The sequence below is a fragment of the Crocuta crocuta genome, unplaced genomic scaffold (assembly GCF_008692635.1).
Source record: "Crocuta crocuta isolate KB4526 unplaced genomic scaffold, BGI_CrCroc_1.0 scaffold217, whole genome shotgun sequence".
Classification (NCBI taxonomy): Eukaryota; Metazoa; Chordata; class Mammalia; order Carnivora; family Hyaenidae; genus Crocuta; species Crocuta crocuta.
Window position 1 is genome coordinate 730,419 of NW_027532208.1, and position 19,407 is coordinate 749,825.

General features: G+C 48.0%; 1 protein-coding gene across 1 annotated transcript in view; it reads left to right on the forward strand.

Moving 5' to 3' along the window:
• The first annotated feature begins 22 nt into the window (after window positions 1-22).
• CUX1 (cut like homeobox 1) overlaps window positions 23-19,407 on the forward strand; it is a 355,101-nt gene continuing 335,716 nt past the window's right edge. The window contains exon 1 of the mRNA XM_077777955.1: window positions 23-473. Within this exon, the coding sequence (XP_077634081.1) occupies window positions 144-473 (330 nt within the window). The 5' untranslated portion in view covers window positions 23-143. The remainder of the gene's footprint in view (window positions 474-19,407) is intronic.

Here is a 19,407-nt window from a genome sequence, read left to right on the forward strand (position 1 = left end):
TCTACCCGGTTGGGGGCCGCTTCCTCCCTGCCGCCGGTCCGGAGCCCCGAGCCCAGAAGCTCCGGCGGCCCCCAGTGACCCGCCGGCTCTGCTCTGGCGCTCTCCTCTGAGGCCCTGACCTCCCAACTGGGTCCGCGGGCTCAATGGAGCGCGCGGCGGGTCCTGTCCGAAATGCCGCCTCGGGTCGGCTTCCCGAAAGCAAAGCCCCGGGGGCCCCGCTGGACTGTGATGTGCCGGGCCGTGGTCCGCGCGCCGAGCCCGGGGCGTTGCTCGGGGATCGTGCGGGGGCTCCCCGTCCGGCGCCGGTGCCGCCGTTGTGCCCAGGGGGCGCGTTTCTGCCTGCCACCCGCGACCCAGAGGAGCCGCGCGCCCTCGAGGTTCTCCCCGAACCTGCCGGCTCCGCGTTCGCGGCGCCTGGACAGCCCCGGGACCCCGCCAGGTGGATGTTGTGCGTAGCCGGAGCCAAGTTGAAGGTGAGCGGCGTGTGGGTCAGAAGCTCGGAGAGCTTTGCGGGGCGGGGGAGGGAGGTGGAGGCGCGGGAGGGGAGGTCGGTCTTCGGCTCGGAAGGGCCGGGGGCGGCCTGGTACCGCGGGGGNGCTCAGCGTCCCGCGGCGCCCAGCTTTAAGGTGTGCGGGAAGGTAAACTTGGCCGAACTTTCCTAACCCGGACGACTGGTGATAGTGACCTCCAGTACTTTTAGGAGGGAAGCAAATGAACTCCAGATGCAGCCTTGGATGAAATGAAGCGGATTGGATTAAAACCTATATAAATGGAGTCTGACAACTTTAATTGTATACGCTTGTTTTCTGTTCCTGCCTACGTAAGAACGATAAAGCAGACTCATAGTCGTTATGAAATTTCTACAGATCTCTCGCTTAACTAGGAAGAAGACTATGTGAAATATGTATTTCTGATAAGATTAAAACTTAAAGGAGTTTGAGTATTTATTGACTAAAATAGATTACTCCAAAGTGTCTATTGTGTAAATTAGATTCCTGAATGTAATGAACACAGCCCAATGGCATTTTTGATAAATTGGTCTACCGTGTTTTAGTAAAAATAGCTCCCTTTTACCATAATTTAATTCCTGTGCTTACTGTAAAACCCGTTGCGGAATTTTGAAGAGACAAAGCTTAATTCCCCCCCCCCCTTGTCGTCTTAAATGTGACATTTAGCTGAACATTCATGAGGTTTATTTTTTAAGCATTTTTGGCAGAAAACTGCGTGGGAGATGGATTTGGTTGCCAGAGAGGTATTAGGGTTTAGGAACTCTGATACCCCACACCCTCGAGTGATTAGCTACTTCAGGATGTCATGAGGATATTTAACTGTGTAACTCCAGGATTGGCGTGGAAGGTTCCTTGTCTGTTCATGTGAATGAGTTTTAAGGTGTTGATCTTGAAAACAAAATTAGGTGAGGCAGCATCATTATTCTCTGTAGTGAGCTTCCCTCAGCTTTTGGTGGTAGGTAAAGATTTGGGCTGAGATGATTTTTCTGCTGCCCCTTGACAGGTTTGAAAAACTTCATTTGACTACGGAATGCTGAAGTTCAAGCATAAGGCTAAACTGATTTTTTCTCTGGACCCTGAAGAGGCCTATTGAGTTGGTATCCAGTTTACTGTCATCTCCGTTCCCATAGACAGTTAAGTGAGCCAATGAGACTGCAGTTGCAAAAGAGAGAATTCATTAGTTTCAGCCTCTTCTCGTCTTTCCCGAACCCCTGACCCAGAGATCGGGTTGCCTGCAGAGCCCAGTGTGGATGGTGGCACTGCCACCCGAGGGTAAAGAGGCCCCTTCTCGGTGAGATTCAGACCCAGGTTGGAGACCTCAGCAGGTTCCCCCCAGACAAGATGGTTGTGTGCCCCTCCCCCACCGCCCCATCCGTGAACCCCGGCCCAGTTCTGGTCCTTCCCCTTGGTCTCCAAGCTGCCTTGGGACGCGGACTGAGTGCCCAGAAAGTTGGTGAAGGTTGGGCTCTGTTTGGTTTCCTTTTTAGTCCCAAAGGCTTGTGTCAGTGCTTTGGTGTTGCTAATAAGACTAGTTGGACAAGTTTTTATCCTATCCCAGACTTGTAAAAACTAGGCTTTTTTTTTTTTAAGACAAGAAAAACACCATTGTATAAATTTGCCTTTAAAATACATGTTTGAAAAGAGGACACTTTCTAAAACAAGCTCATGTAACTGTGTGAGTGAAGATTTTGGGGATGGGGCCTGCCAGCGAGCAACTTCCCTTTGGGGTAGTATTCTTTCGTGGTGCCTGGTGTGCTCCTTTGAGGAGTCTCTGCATAAGTAAACTCTGAAAGTGTTCCTCTTTGTCCCAATCAGAAAATAATTTGAGTTTTGCCAAAAAGCCTGTTTTTCTGACAGGTTTTATTTAGCGTTTTCCTGTTAGGGAAGTATCTCCTAGAAGTGTTATTTTGATTAAGGTATGTATCCCATCTAGTAAACAAATCCAGGGCTTCCACACAGCTGCTGTCTTTGTTTTCTTGGCTTTGTCAATATCAGTGTCTGCGATTGCGTGTGGGAGGGGGTCATTGTCAGTGGATCAAAGTTTTTTTCTCTGTGAAACTGTGTATTTTTTTTTTTTAAAGGTCAAGGCAGTGAAGGGGTACAGTTCTGATACAGTTGGGTCCATAAAGTCCCCCTTTGCCTCCTTCCCGGGTTTCACGCAGCTGTTGCCAGTAGTTAGCTACGGGTGGTGGTTGGAAGGGCGAGGGGACAGATTGCCAGTCCCCTCAGGAATCACTCTCTCCTAATCCAGTGAGCCAGCCTTAAAACTGCTGCCCGGTGAGCCTGCGGAGCCCCCGAGGCCTTTAAAGGCTGTTGAAAAAGTCCCGTGCCCTGTTGTGTCCAAGTGAAAGAAACCCAGCAGGGTTTCTGTGCAGAAGGGGTGGTCTGTGCTTCCTGACCGGCCTCCCGCCTTCTTCCGGCTCCACCTGTAGCAGCCCCCCCAGCAGAACTGCTCCCAGGGCTGTGGTCGTCTTAGGAGAGAAAACAAGGCTCGAAGTAGAAAACGCTTATTCGTTTTCAGCTCATTTTATGAAGCACGAGGAACAGCCTCAGTGAAACGAAGGAAGGACACATTTGTTAGAGGGAAGCTTGCATGTTTTTAAAAAAGAGAAATTCGTCCTGTAAAAAAAATCCTACAGAGCTAGGCCACATTCCTACCTGCGCTTCCGTCTGATACAGGTCCCCCATTGGACGTCCTTTAAATTTCACGTTTTTAAAAAGGCAGGTATATCCGATGGCCTGTGAGGCAAACTCTACCTGAAAGTTACTTTAATGTATAGGATCACACGTTATTTGAAAAATTATTTAAAAACCTACTTACAGTCATTTAACCTATGAACATGTACATACATGTAATGGCTTTTCCTATGAAAGGTCTGATTTTTACAAGGAACTGTCCGAGATAGAAATTCGTTATCTTGTTCTGTTGTTTTGTCTGAAACTCTGCATTATGGCTGCAGAGAGACAGTTTTGGTTTCAACCGAAATTCCCCTGCCTCTGATTGTTTAAACCAGACCCTTAATCTTATTTTAACATACTTAAAATGTTCAAAAAACCCGGAAGAATTGTTTTGTATAAGTAGCAAGTGAATGTAGTTTAAACACTCAAAGCAATTCTGGTATCTAATTGGAAACAGGTGGAATTCTTGGAATCTTGTGTTTGAATCTTATTATAGCAAAGCACAGAGACACTTTTTACTTATGGCCATTTGTTTTGTTGAAGCTGTTGGAAGAGGGGCCCCGTGACCTCTCATTGTGCCTCACTACTGTTTACCTGGACGTTCCGGTCGTGCTGGGCATTTTAGGAACTAAATGCCTGCGCCTGCCCAGACACCCGAGAGAACTATGTGTGTGCAGATCGTGGAGCGAAAAAAGGAACTTTAATGGCATAATTAGACAAGCAATTTAATATCTGCATTATATAGCTTTTATAGCAAAGAAGTGAATTCATTTGTGATTTCTGATTTAATAAACATTTATTGACGTGAGCATTTGGATACATTTTATAACACCCTGGTAATGATTTAGAATTCAGAGAGAAATTACTATTCCTAAAAGCTCTACATTTAGCAAGAGAAAGTCACATAGCAACCAAAAAAAAAAAAAACCCACACACAACAACAAAAAAAACCAACCAAAAAACAAAACAAAAAAGCCCACCCCAAGTTTGGGATATTTCAACAAAATGTTAGTGGCGGGGCTCTCTGAAATATCTTAGTCATGTTTCCTATTTCTCATTTTCAAAAGCAGCTAAATAGTCCTGGCTTTGCTGCTTGGATAAGGACCGGGTTTTGGTTTTTGTTTACGTGTTGATTTTATTGAAGAGGACAGCAAAGGTTTATATTGAGCTGGGTCCTGTCACAGTTTTGGATTTGCTGGGCTGTAATCAGTCCTAATTTTCAGCTGTATTCTAAGGAGGTAGGTAGAGGACAGTGGTTTTGGGGCAGAAGGTGTCTCTGCAGGTAGTTAGTTACCTGGGATTGAGGGTGGGGGACCCACGGCACTGCCTTCGTTGGTAGAAGCACCTTTGAAGCCCCTTAGATTTTTAAAATGGACAAGTGCTACCCTACTCACATACTATGACCCCATTAAAAAACACAATGAGGGGGGCTCCTGGGTGGCTTAGTCGGTTAAGCGTCCGACTTTCGCTTAGGTCATGATCTCGTGGTTCATGGGTTCGAGCCCCGCGTCGGGCTCTGTGCTGACTGCCAGCTCAGAGCCTGGAGCCTATTTCAGAGTCTGTGTCTCCCTCTCTGATCCTCCCCTGCTCACGGTCTCTCTCTCTCTCTCCCCTAGAAATAAATAAAAATATTAAAAAAAAACAAAAAACAAAACACAATGAGGGGCAAACAGCGGTTTCTGAAAGCCATCTAATTTGTCGCAAAACCCGTCAAGGACCTTTCCTTGGAAAAGTAAACAGCTCTCTAATAAAAATAATTCTAATTCTTGCTGTAATTAAATTCTGATAGGATGATGTCAGTGCACGAAATCTTGTCATTTTCTTCATTTGAATCTGAAGGCTCCTCCTTTGCTGCAGGAGGCCCAGGAGAGTTGGCAGAATTTTTTTTGTTAGAGCCCTGGGCCATGGGCAGCCCGGGGGAGCTCCTCAGACATGACCCCCCCCATCCTCAGGAACCCCGTCAGACAGGTGGCTGGAGAGGAGTGAGGTTGGCAGTGTTTGCTCCTCCCCCAAATTAACCCAGGATCACAAAGCACCTGGAAAAATAGCCAGGTGAACATCTACATGGACCTGAATAGATTCTGCTGCTTTTCACTGAAGCATTTGTGAAAACGATGCTTCTTTTTAAAAAAAAAAACAAACAAACCCTATTTTTTAAGTTTATTTATTTGTTTTGAGAGAGAGTGTGTGTGTATGTGACCTCAAATGAACCAGGGAGGGGCAGAGAGAGACTCTCAAGCAGTCTCCATGCTGTCAGAACCACACGCAGGGCTTGAACTCATGATTGGTGAGATCATGACCTGAGCAGAGATCAGGGGTTGGCTGCTTAACCGACTGAGCCTCCCAGGCGCCCTGGCCCACACCTTTATAAAACCCAGGACACCACAGTGGGGCCCACTCAGCTGACAGTTGAAACCTTCGATGCTTTTGACCGTGATTTACGAAGTTAATGTTGGAAGAAATTACCAGAACTTGCTCTGAAGCTTGTTTGAGCATCATCCTGAGTATACCAGCCCGAGGGTTGTTTTCTTGAAGACATGTTTGTATTTGGCTGTGTTGATTCAATAAGTTAAATAAGTTAACGTTTTTAAAAAAGTTATATACGGTTGTGAGGTGTCCTGGTTTTGGTTAAGGGAAAAACAAATTGACAAATTAGCTCCTTCTTAAGAGAACATTGCGAAATTGCAAGAAATGAAATGCCATTCTGACTGTCATTAAGATTTTATTTGGGTGTTGACAGCTTTTTGCTAAATGTAAGATGTTCAGATCATGTCCACTCAGCTGGAAAAAAAAAACAACAAATCAAAAACAACTAGCTTAAAAGCTTATTCCCAATTTCCCCCTAAAAGACAGGCTGTCTTACATTGGTTCCTTTCCCCCAATACATTTTTAATATTTTATTTCCTCACATAGTTTTATGTTTAAAAAAAATTTTTTTTTAAATGTTTTATTTATTTTTGAGAGAAACAGCGCAAGCGGGGGAGGGTCAGAGAGAGAGGGAGACACAGAATCGGAAGCAGGCACCAGGCTCAGAGCTGTCAGCACAGAGCCCGATGCGGGGCTCGAACCCACGAACCGCGAGATCATGACCTGAGCCGAAGCCAGACGCTTAACCAACTGAGCCACCCAGGCGCCCCTAGTTTTATATTTTTAACACCAAAAAAAATTTGAAATCAATTTAGGCACCTTGGTTCTGATGAGATTTTGGAACCGGGACGGTCCTTGGTTGATTGCCACCTTCCCTCCTCCTGCTTTGAGGGGAGAGATTGTTATTTAGGTCCGGATAACTTGATGAAAACCAATAAACGACACCAAAGGTAGGTCCTTGTCTTGAAAAGGTTGAAGCGGCAAGCAGGAGCCAGGCTGTGGGCTGTTGGTAAGGAAGGGCCTTTGAAGCGCAGTCCTAAGTGCCTGCTGTCACCCCCGCCGTCGCCTCTGGCTGCCACTTCTCGCCCTTCTGAGCTGCTGCCCGGTTGTGATAACTGTTGTTTTATTATTATTTTATGTTATTTTTTTTGCTAAGTATTTGTGGAGCTCCATTATTTTGAGATTCTTGGAAGAAAGAGAACTATGTAAATGAAAATTAAAAATAAAATTCTTGCTGGAGGGAATTGTGCATTTAATGTTTTTGATTAGGTTTGGAAAAGGCTTTTTTTCCCCCCAGCCCTTACCCTGAAAATAGGAACATTCTATTGCTCCTGTCACCATTTTTGCTTTCTTCCTCAAGGTGTGGCAGATAATGGTGAAACATGTCCTTTATTTTCTGTTTTTCACCGTGGTAGTTGACCTAGAACTTGAACCTGCACGATTCTGGGGATGGTGAATTACCTCTGTTCCACCCTGCTCCGCTCTGCCCTCACTGAACTCATAGGTAGCAATTGTCCATAGAACACGAACCTTTTAAAGGGGAAAGATTTTGAGTCACCAACATGCAGAGATGACAACTAAAATTCTAAGACCTGCAGATCAACTTCCATCTTCCCGTCTTGTTCACACGGCCGAGGTGTTCTAAGCTGTATGAATTTGAAAGTGAAAACTGACTTGAGGAGCATTCGTGGAAACATTAATTTACTGGAATGCCTTCGTTTTCAGCGGTGCCTCGGCTCCTTGCTTACATAATCCCGTGTGCTGTCACAGCAGTCAGCCACGTGGGGGACAAGGTCAGGTTTGGAGGCCCGCTTCTGTTCCGTAGGCATGGGTGGGACCCAGGAGCCAGATGGGAAGCCCAGCTGCTTGCTATAAGGTGCCATCCAGGTGACTTGGTCTGCCACGGACCTCACAGTTGCAGGTGAGCTCAGGGGGCCTGAGAGTGGTGCTACGCAGTCAGGAAGTCGTCACCTGGAGCAGGTCGTCCCCGGGGGACCCTTCAGTCTTCTCTCTTCTCCCCACTTCTCAAATTTCTCAGCGTTGGTGTGGGATTGGGAGAGGAAGGGTATTGCCAGTTGTGGCTGAGAGGTCATTGTCAGGGGAGTGAGAAATCCTTTGCGATTGTTTTACTCTGTGTTGTTATGTCATTTTACACCGCACGTTTGCTTTAATACATCTTTTGTGCATGTGGATGCACTTAGTTTGGGGGCTGCTTGTAGGTGAGAGCCAGATCTTTCTAGCACACGAGGACGGAGTATGTAGCCTTTACTTGCTTCAAAAGTGTCTGTTCAAAACAGGTCGCAGTCCATTACGGATGCGGCCGCCAGATGAATCTTCCCAAATCATTGATCCTCTCGTGCCGTCCTGTCTCCTGTAGTGGCTCACTTGACTGCAGACCACTTTCCCGAGGCAGGCAGAGTTCCTGATTGCTGGCCCTCCCTGTCTAAGCCTTTTTGTGCCGCTTAGAAGGATCCCAGATTCATGCTCGATTTGGGAGAACGCTCTCATCCTCCCTGTGCACATCTGAGCATCAAACCTTATTTCACGCACTCCTTTTTTCTTCATTTTAACTGCCGAGGGAGCCCCGTGCCCCAGGCGCTGGTAATGCAGGGTAGGATACCAGCACTCCCCACCCTGGGCGAGCGGGCAGCTGGCATTGGCTGTGACGGAGCTGTGCGCCATGTGTTGATGGAGGGCTTTAGAGGAAAGGAGTCCAAACGGGGGACCACCCCCCTCCCCCAGCAGAACAGTTGGAGGGTGGCCGCTGGTCTCTGAGGTCTGCCTCCCTTCTTTGGTATTTCTGATGGACCTCACATAGCACCCACTGTAGATTCTGGCTCTCCTTAACCACTCAGGCTCCTGTTCTCCACCTTATGTTAATACACCTGCTGTTTCATCCCGCCCTGTGGCTGTAGCCTCCCGTAAGTCCCGCTGCAGGAGAGCTGTTGGCCTCTTTCAAGGGGGCAGCCCCGTATATCCTGATTTAAGACTCATTCAGCTATAGTTCATTTAAGAAAGCAAACGGAATTCGTTTTCGGATTGTGCAAGGTAGATAGGCATAGCAAATGGTTGTGTTTTGAAAGCTACTGATAGCCGAATACGTAATCCCGACAGAACGTGGATTTCTTGTTTATTTCCACTTACTTCGTTTTCACGAAGCGACGTGTACATTGGTTAAAGTATATGTAATTGTATTTGTGGTACATAAAACATTAAAAAAATCCACATTTTTAAAAATAGAATTAGGCAGAACAATCCTTTGACAGAGATTTATTCTTTGACTCTGCCCAGGGCCTGAATGGGAGGAAACTTCCCCCTGTGAACGGGGAAAGTGCGCAGTGTAATGATTAGAACCCAACCCGTGCACGAGAAAGCGAGCAGCAGGAGGCCCGAGGGCCTGGGTGTCAGCCCTGGAGAAGTGTCGAGAGTGTGCTCAGCCCCCTGGAAGCCACCCCGCGGGCCTGGTGTGTGGCTGGGCAAAGGCCTTGGACCAGCCCCATTCCAGAGCAGTGGCCTCCACAGCCTGCATGCCTTTCTCTGTTTCTTCATTTACAAAGAAAGTACCTAGGATATTTTTGTGGTGGTGACGTCACTGTCTGGCTGCAGAAGCACTTGCAGGGATTTGGGGAAGTGAGGGTTGCCAGGGGCATCTGAGGAACCACAGACTCCGGGGCTCTGCCGGTGGTGGGGCCCACGTCCATAGGAATGGGGAGGAGGGAGAAGAGCCACCCCGGGCAGGGGCAGAGGATGTGTTCCCTGTGGGCTCTGGTGTCGGGCTTCGGTGGGAATTTGGGGGCTGAGCCCTGGAGGGGAGGAGAGCCCTGGGGGCGTGGGGGGGGTGGGGAGGAGGGCAGAGCTCAGCAGAGAGGCTGGCGTTGAAGGCACAGGTGAGGAGTTGAATCCTGGGGATTTGAAGTCCGGGGAAGATTTGTGTGCCTTTCAGTTGGTGCTTGAGAGGCTAGCCTCTCATTAGAGGTGGGGAGGGCTGGAGAGCTGATCTCAACTGGGGGACCCCTGCCCGAGTGTTAACTTCCCCAGCCCTGGGGCCTGGACTGCTGTGAGGTTTCAGTGCAGGGGCACAAGCAGGACAGTGTCGCTGCTGGCAGTGTGGGTCGATTGTAGCTAGCCTTATGTCCACTGGTGACAAAGCAGAGGCTTAAACTTTTTTTTTTTTTAAATATATGCTAACAGCTCTTATTTCCTGACTATTGACCTAGAGCCTCTCCTGCCTTGAGACTTGAGAGTCCATTCATAGTGACCCAGCACCAAAGAGCAAGTGATCTGATCCTCCTTAGCCTGGCAGTGAGCCTTCCCATCAGCTGTCTGGTAGCTGGGGTGTGGTGACGGCCTCCAGCTGAAGGCAGCCCTCCTTTCTGTGTCCCCTGCTGTCCTCTGTGCATCCAGCAGATGTGGTGGAAGAGATCTGGGGAAATGGTAGGCAGGAGAGAGACTCGATCCTGGATCCTGGAAGCTGGGCCATGGGGAGGGAGGGAAGGAGCTGGTGGCCGAGAGGCTGTGCCCCCTCCAGCTGCCGTGGGCTGGGGAGCGTGAACCTAACCAGGGCGGTGGGTCTCTGAGACAGGACCTGAAGGTGGTGCGCGGAAACAATTTTCTGTGAGAGCCTGATATTTGTGTTTTCACCCTGTGAAGGCCAGGGCAGAGTTCCTGCTGGCTGAGCCCCTGGGAGTCTGGTTGATGTAGGCGCTGCAGCGATGCTGGGTTCAGATCCGTGCAGCATCACCTATGGCATCAGCCACCCTGGGGCCCTGTCCTCAGTTACACATGGAAGGCAGCATTGGGGTGTGTTTGGCGAGAGGCTGGCTTTTGTAAGGGGTCTGCGGGTGGGCATTTGTCCCCAGAGTAGAAGCCTCACCAGATGAGACTCCTTAGCACTCAGCTTATTTTAGTTGAGGACATTATAATGGAAAAATGGAGCCTCTAGGCTACTCCGGATTCAGATGACTTTTTTTTTTTTTTTGCGTGCCTGGTTTTTTTGGGGGACGATGCAGCTTTTTTTGTAATGAAGTTTTACAAATTTAAAAAGAAAGTCTACTGAAGGTGCAGGGGGCTTGGAAATAATGCAGCATGTTTGAGTGAAGTTGCTGGCAGTTGGGTTTGTTTTGGAGCGGCTCCTTTTTCGCATGGACTGTTGGGGCCATCCGTTCAGTCCTCAAGGGTGTCTCCACGGTGCCTGATCACTCCTGGGGTGCCAGGAGGAAGGGGCCCCCAGCCCTGCTGGTCGGCAGACTGCAGGACACCCCTGCAGGCACAAGGGTGTAGGTTATAAGGGATGGGGCCTGGAAAGGTGGTCCTTGGCCGGCCTGCTCCCTTGACTGATTTCATCTCCTGTGGGCCACGTGGGGTTGTAGTGCAGCATTGTAATGACCAGAACAGCGGGGAAACCCCTGCCTTCAGGGGACCTGCACTCTAGCAGGGAGGCAGAGAGCGAAGGTAAGGGATACATACATGACCTACTGTGCATGCCCGGGGCCGTGGAGCAGACCGAGCAGGACCCCCGTGCAGAGCCCCACTGAGTCATGGGAAGGGCTGACCAGGTTGAGGCGGGAGGGGTGGTAAAGACAGTGGGAGGAGTGTGTGGAAGACACAGGTCTGGTGAGAGGTGGGGACAGGAGAGAAAATACCGGCCTGAGTGTTGGGGGTAAGGAGGAGGGCAGAACCTGGGCCCTGGGATTTTGGGGTTGTGGTGGTCTTGGCTGAGAAGGGGCCACCTATGGGCGAGGTGTCAGCAGAGGAACCCGAGTCGGGGAGGGGCAGGGAGTGGCGCAAGGAGGGCCTGCTGGGTCCATTTGACCCGGAGCGCCCAGCAGGCAGGTGTCACCCAGTGCTAGCCCTTCGAGAATTAGCCCTCGCACAGGGCCGTCAGGCTGGGGCCCATGGGTTTATTAAAAGCAGGTGCGGTCACTGCCCCGTACTTGAGCGTTGGGCGTGACTCAGATGTGCAGGGAGTCAGTCTGGAGTTTCTTTATTCATCCCTATTTGCTTTTTGTCAGTAATCCTTTGTAATTCCCCAGTTTCATGATGTAATTTTAATGGAATTAAACTTGAACACTTCAAAATTATGTAATTAATTACGTTCGGCTTCAATTACAATGACTAATTATAGCGTGATACCTGGTGGCAAGTCAGGTAGGCACTGGTGGGGGTTCATGCCTGCTGGCTATCAGGACGGCCACTTTGCGTTCAGTGTGGGAGCCACTGCGCCCTGGGGACAGGTCGCCCGCCCTCTGGGTTGCCCAGGGGGCCTTCCAATCCCACCTCTCCAGAGCCAGAGCCTTTCCATGGGACAAGCCGAGGTGTGAGATGTGTGGGAAGTGCGGGTGGGGAGGATGGTGGTGTGTGGGAGGGTGGTTTTAGGATGCAGAGGCTCGAACTTGTTTGCAGGTTGAAGAGGACTCTTTGTAAGTTTGGGGTGCCAGGGGAAGCTGAGGGCCTGACATTCTTCCGTTTTCTCTGGGATGCAGGAGGGAGGCTGCTCTCAGGTGAATGCAGAGTGTTTGGAAGAGCAGAAGAGATGGTTTCCAGCGAAAAGAAAAGGTGTGAGAACCACTTAGGGGTGAACGAAGAGGGTAGAAGCAGGTTTAAAAAGCTCACTGTGTGGTATTGTTTCCAGGTGGCCCACAGACAGGGCTTCAGGGACCAGGAAACCGAGCCTCAGCCCCCAGGACAGAGTTTGGGTCCGTAGACTTCCCAGAAAGCCTGCCCCCGCACCTTTGCACATGGTGGTGGTTTTATTTTGTGTTAGGAGGAAGGAACGGGTCTGGCTAAGAAACGTTCACCCGAGTTGACTGCTGCCCCTAAAGCACCCATGTCTCCTGATGGGGGATGGGCAGGCTGTTCGGGGGGAGGAGGGGCAGTGTTCCCACGAGGACGGAGGGGGCCGGGCCCTTCGGCCATGTTCCAGCACAGCTGCCCGCCTGCCTTCGCTGCCCCAGGCGCACCTGCCGTCCAGCTGTTCTTCCAGGGATGCTTCTTGGAACGGACTTGAAACAGAGGTGCCTGCGTGTGAAATTCAGTGGCCAGTGTCCTGTTTCTGTGCGATGCCTGCTGTTTATGTGAGAGGCTCAGGGCGTTTTTCCAAAAGCTCATTCTTGTGCCTCACATACAGATTTTTTTTTCTTTTTAATGCTGTCTCTGAGTTTTCCAGAGTATTCCCCACTGGGTGTGCAGAGCGGATGTGCTGGGCAAGGAGCCCCTGCCTTCAGAAGCTTGAGCTGCGGCTGATATTTGGGTTAGGGTGAGGGCCGATAGGATGTCTAAACATCTTCCAGATTTCTGTTTTTTTAAGGGACACTGTGACCTGAAAACAATCTGAGTATACGACCAGGTTTACATTTTGGTTGGGGTTGGGGGCTGTCATAGTACAGAGGGCTCTTGGAACGCTTCTTTTTCTATTGAACATGCTTCAGAGCACAGCTCCCTGGGCTTGACGCCTAGTACCTGTGTTCTGTTACTTTTTTTTTTTTTTTTTAACACAAGCCCTACATCCAGCATGGGGCTTTAACTTACGACCCTGAGATCAAAAGTTGCACACTCTACTGCCAGAGCCATACAGGTGCCCCTGTTTTTCCTTTGTGTTTTTTAAGATCAAATTCATATAGAATTCACCGCATTAACCTTTTTAAAGCATGCAGTTCAGTTTTGGGGGTGTATTTATCATGTGCAACTGTCACCACAGACAAATTCCAGAACATCTTTGACCCTCCAGCAAGAGACTCGTACCTGTTTAGCCGTGACCCCCGCACCTGCCCCCACCCCCTCCCGCCCCAGGCTATGTGTAACTATCACTCTGCGTTCTGTCTCTGGATTTCCCTGTTCTGCATATTTCGCGTATAAATGGAATCTTACAGTACGTGGCCTTTTGTGTCTGGCTTCTTTCACTTGGTGTAATGTCTTCTGGGTTCACGCGTGGCGTGGTGTGTTTCCATTCTTCATTCCTTTTACGGCCGACTAAGCTCCCGGGGTATGGGCACACAGCGTCAGGTGATCTGCTCATAAACAATGGGCATTTGGGTCATTCCCGCTTTGGGGCTTTTACAAATAATGCTGCCGCGAACACCTCTCTGTGCGCAAGTTTCTGTGCGAAGTAGGTTCTCGGCTTTTTTAGGTACACGCCCAGGGGTAGGCATGCTGGGTCAAATATAGGGACTCTGTGTTCCCGTTTCTGAGCCTGTTGCTGTTTGATCTCTTGTGTGCGGCTCCTGTTTGTTCTCCAGGTGCTCAGTTAATGCCCGGCCTGCTCCATCCTTCTCTGTTCTGGTCTTCCTCCGGCTGCTGTCTCGGCTTCCTTGCGTGGTGGGGCTGCCCCGCTTCGGAACCAGTGTGCTAGACAGATGGACTCGTGAGAAGGACCACATGCTGTCGCTGGCCCACCCGGGGTCTCTCCCCTCCATGCCCGCCTGCCGCCTCACTCTTCCCTGCTCCGGGGCGAAACTAGATGTTTGTCTAAACTGTCCTGGCACGGCCTTCCCCGTGGTCCGGTGTGGTGGGGGTTGCACTTAGTTTTGGCCAGAAGACAGGGGATGTCAGGGCTGCTGCTGGGAAAGTGCTGCTTCTCTCATAAAGGGAGATGAGCCAGGACAAAGCCCATGAACGTGCCTGTGAGCAGAGAGGCTCCCGGGTCAGCTGCCACCAATCTAAGCATTGGTGGGTGGTGGTGGTGTGGGGCAGGACAGTGTGGGACGCAAGGGACACGGAGCAGGAATGTGGAAGGGGCCTGGGCCCTGAGTCTTGCACTCCCCCTGCCCCCAGCTTTCTGCGATGTGAGACGGGAGTGTGGCATTTAAAATCCAGATGGTAGAAAGTTTCTTCTGACTGCTTCACTGGTGCGGACTTAGAGGAGTCCTGCTTTTGAGATTCTCTGGTCCTGAGTGAGGGTAGACATGAGAGCCTGAGGAGGAATGTGTGCTCCAAGCTGTCTCTCCCGCTAGCAGGCGAGGTCCCATTTGCCCAGCCAGATGTCCCTCGATACTTTACATGGAGCCAATAAAGCATTAAGCAATTAGAATGGTTAATATTCAGTTAAGTATAATTAGAAGCTGGTGTAAATTGTGAACGAAATTGACAGGTTCCAGAAGTTAAGGCAAAACACCAAATCTTCTTCAGCGCGCGCGCGTGTGTGTGTGTTCTGCCAGGTTCCACACGTTCTTCAGATATGTGTGGAATTGACACAAAGGGTTGTTACCAACTCAGTCCGTTGTAATTTTCAAAGTTTAGGGACGTCATGCCGATTGTTTTATCCTGTTAAACATTGAAATCGTTAGGTCAAATCGTAAGAGTTTTAACACTCATTTGTCTGAGATGGGCAGGAAGATCCAGATCCCTGTTTTCTGCCTGCCTCTGGGGTATGTGTGTGTGTCTCACCCTGCACCTCAGTTCACAGCATACGTGATTCATCTTATTAAGTTTTTCTTCCTTTCTGCTCTGTCCCCATTTCTACCCCCGCCCCATACTAGTGTGGTTAGTATGCCTCTACACAGCTGTATTCTTGTGAACTGTGTGGCCTGCTTTGTAGGTGTAAGTAGCTTAATTCCTGTCTGACATTGTGCTGTACATCTTCCTCCCTCCTTTTCACTCATCACTGGTTTTGAGATCTGTCCATGTTCCTCCCTGCACATTTTGGCCGTCCTTCATGATAGCTGCATTGGGTTCCCTCTGAAGAATCCACCTATCTTGGTCGGCTCAGGCTGATCTAACAAGATACCATAGACTGGGCGGCGTAAACAACACACGTTTTATTTCTCACAGCTCTGGAGGCTGAAAGTCCAAGGTCAAGGTGCCTGCAGCTTGCGTTCCTGGTAAGCGTCCTCTTCCTATTCAGACAGCCATCTTCTTGCTGTATCCTCCAGGCGACAGACTGGCCTGAGAAAGAGTGAGGGAGCACCCCGGTGTCTCTTCTTACAAGGTTGCTAATCCTATAATGGGGACCCCACCCTCATGACCTTCCAAACACCCACCTCTAAATGTCATCACTTTGAGGGCTGGGGCTTGAGCATATGAATTTGGGGGACATACAGTTCAGTCCTTAGCACCCCCTCTGGCTCCCGTGTCCATTTTTGTGGGGGTGGCCCCACATCATGGTCTCTAATACCCCAGTGCCTGGGGCATCCTTAACACATAGGGCGGCTGGTCAGGGAGTGGCTTGCTGAGTCCAGAGTGAAGAGGGCTGTTAATTTCACTAAGCGCTGCCAGATCGCTTCCCAGAGCAGAGGCACCACTGCTCTCCCCACGTTCCTGTCAGCACTTCCTGGAGACTTTTCGCCATTCTGATGGTTTTAAAGTGGCACTTCAGCATTGTGTGATTCTCTCTAATCACTGGTAAAGGTTCATACTTGTTATCGATCTCTTTTACACTTGTAAGATTTTCAGATGTACCCTTCTGTAAATTGTCTGGTCATATAGCATTTTTAAAAACGGTTTACCATTTTCTTGCTGATTTGTAAGAGTTTGTATGTTTTACATGCTAGTCCTTTGTTGGTTTTTGCTGTTGCAAATAATCTTCCCTGGTAAAACAACAACAACAACAACAAAAACCACTTAATTTTGATGAAGTCCAATCTATCAGATTTTCCCCCTCATGTTTGGTGTGATTTTTGCTCCTGAGAACATCTTCCCCATTCAGAATCACGAAGATGCTCATGTACTTTTTTTTTTCTTTAATGCTTCTTAAAAAAAATTTTTTTTTAACGTTTGTTTCCATTTTTGAGAGAGAGACAGAGCACAAGCCAGGGAAGGGCAGAGAGAGAGAGGGAGACACAGAATCGGAATCATGCTGCAGGCTCTGAACTGTCCTCACAGAGCCCGACGCGGGGCTCAAACCCACAAATGGTGAGATCATGACCTGAGCCAAAGTCGGATGCCCAACCGACTGAACCCCCATGTCTTTTTTTTTTTTTTTTTAAGTTTATTTAACTAATGTTTATGCCCATTGTGGGGCTTGAACTCACAACCCTTGTCTCACACTTTACCAATTGAGCCAGCCAGGCGCTCCAGAGATGCTCGGATTTTGATAGCTATATCAAATAGCTGTCAAACGTTGGTCTTCCACGTTTAGATCTTTAGGTTGGAGATGGTTTTTGTACAGAGAGGCAGCTAGCTTTTCCAACACTGCTGAGCAGTTCTCTCTCCTTGGTGATTTTTGGGAAGCTGCCTCTCTGTATGTCAAGTACTCCTACGCATGCTGGTATGTTTCTGGGGACATTCTTTTGTCCTGCCCCCCCCCCCCCCCCCCCCCCCCCCCTTTCTGCCTTCTTTTCTTCTCCACNATTTCACAGAGCCTTTATATGCATTTTAATTTCTGATCACATGAATTTATCCTCTTTTGCCCTTTTTCAGAGTGCCTTGGTGACTCAAGGTCCATCGTTTTTTCTTGCACATTTCTGTCTGGTTCCCCTGCAAGTCCAGCTAGAGTTTCTACTGAATTTGGGTGAAATCTACAGGTTAATTTGGGGGCGGGGGGAATGAAGGCCTTTTAAGCTGTCTCACCCTTGAACAAAGATACTTCTCCATTTACTTAGGTCTTCCTCCTCCAAAAAGGTTTTGTGAATTCTTTATTTAATTAATTTCTAGTCCTTTAGAGGTTTTGTAGTGTTGTGACCAGTGTCTTATTTAAAAAAGAAAAAAATGTTTTTTTCTAATTGATGATTGTGGTATGGAAGAAAAATAATCGGTTTTGTTTGCTGATTTTGAAACTGGCAGGCTTGCTGAATCTCTTTCTAGTTTTACTGATTCACCTGGACTCTGTTACCTTTCCCTGGGGATAATATCATATGCAAAAAAAGTGACTCTCTTGTTTGTCCCTTTCCTTCCACTCCTTGAACCAGAGTGACGTGTTTTGTTGGCCAGAGACTCAAGGACTCTGTTGCACAGCAGTTAGCGATGGTGGCCTGCTCTTTCCTGGTCTCGAAGGGAATTTTTGGTAGCAGCCTTAAATGGGTTAAGGAATCACCTTGATTCCCTATCCCCTCCTTTTCTGAGAGTTTTTTTTTTTTTGTTTAAATAATTAGGTGCTGACCTTTGGCAAATACTTTCTTTTTCTTAAAATCTATTCGTGGCCATGCGCTTCTGATCCCTTAGTCCATGCACGTGATAAATTACATTACAGCGATGGATGCTCTGAGGCCAAATCATGCATTGCATTGTGGGGCAAATCTTCTTTGTCTTGAATTTTAAAATATGGTTGGATTTGATGCGTAGTTTTTACATCTGTGTTATCCAATAGAATTGGCCTATACTTTTCTTATCCTGATCCAGTTGGAATTGAAAGTATACGGGTCTCTTATAAGATGGGTTAAACTTGTCTTGGGGTCGTTTCTAATAAGATGAGGATCGTCTCTGTGGCATCAGCGTGGCAGGGCTTCCCCTGTTCCACCGCGGGTCCTGAGGCTGAGTGTGGCGAGGAGACCTTCAACATTTCACTTTCTTTATTAGTCGGAGCCTGCCTTTCGTAGACCAGTCTGGGCATTTTATAACTTTCTAGAAATATATCCATTTCATCTTGGTTCTAACACTTACTCTTGTATGAGTGTTCATAATATTTTCATGATTTGTGTAAATCTGTTTTTTTAGCGCTAGCTGCCTCGCATTTTCTTTCTAGATTCTGTATTTCTGAATGTATCTGTGACTTATTTTCGGTCTCCTGCAGAGTTTGGTTTGTCCTATTAGTTCCTAAGGGAAACCCGCTTTTTGCCCTTCTTGACCTCTTTGCCCTTTTTTTTTCTTTCATGTCACTGATTTCACTCCTCTTAGAGGGTGCTCTCTTTTCCAGACTTCTTTTTTTGAAAGCTCAGCTTTTAATAATTTAAATTCTTCCTCATTTTCTGATGAGTGTATTGAAAGCCATAATATTTCTTCTAAAAATTGCCTCAGCACTGTTGCACAAACTGACACTTAGTGCTTTCATTTTTATTCGCTTTGTAATTTTGTATTCGTTTTATAATTTCCCCTGTAACCCAAGGGTTCATTAATAGTATGTCTTGCCTAGATTTTTTTTACATTTATTTTATTGACTGATTGATTAATTGTAGGCTCCACGCCCTATGTGGAGCTTGAACTCACAACCTTGAGATTAGGAGTCATGTGCTCTATAAACTGGTAAGCCAGTCAGGGCCCCTAAATTTTTGACATTAAAAAAAAATTCTTGGGGCTAGGGCCGCCTGGGTGGCCTGGTTAGTTGAGTGTCTGACTCTTGATTTTGGCTCAGGTCATAATCCCAGCGTCGTGGGATCGAGCCCCGTGTCTGGTTCCACACGGAACGTGGAGCCTGCTTGAGATTCTCTCACTCCCTCTACCCCCTCCCCTGCTCGTGTGTGTGCTCTCGCTCGCTCTCTCTTTCTCTCTCTCTCTCTCTCTCTGTCAGAAAACAAAACCAAACAAAATCTTTTTATTCTATTGATGCCTGTTTTGATTGCATATGGTCAGAGAACATAGTTCACATGAATACCGACTTCTTTGGAATAGATATTTAAGAGACCCTTTGGCATTTGCACTTGGGAGGAGTTTTGTGAATGTTCCACGTGTGCTCAAAAGTAATGTGTTTTTTGTTTGAGGATAGGGTTTTCTATGTATTATGTTGAGCTTATCTATGGTACATAATTCTTCTACGTCTCTGCTAATTTTCTTCCCATAGTTTTGACAGCTGTTTTATTATAGAATGTTAAGGCTATATTGTTAGAAGCACAAATGAGCACAGTCTTTACATCTTCCTGATTAATAGTTTCTTTAACTGGTGTCTATGTAGCTTCTTTCTTCCTCCTTTATGATGTTTTTTCACCTTACATTCTATTTGTGTTGATGCTACAATAATTTTATTCTTTTGTTGTTGGTTTCTGGGCAC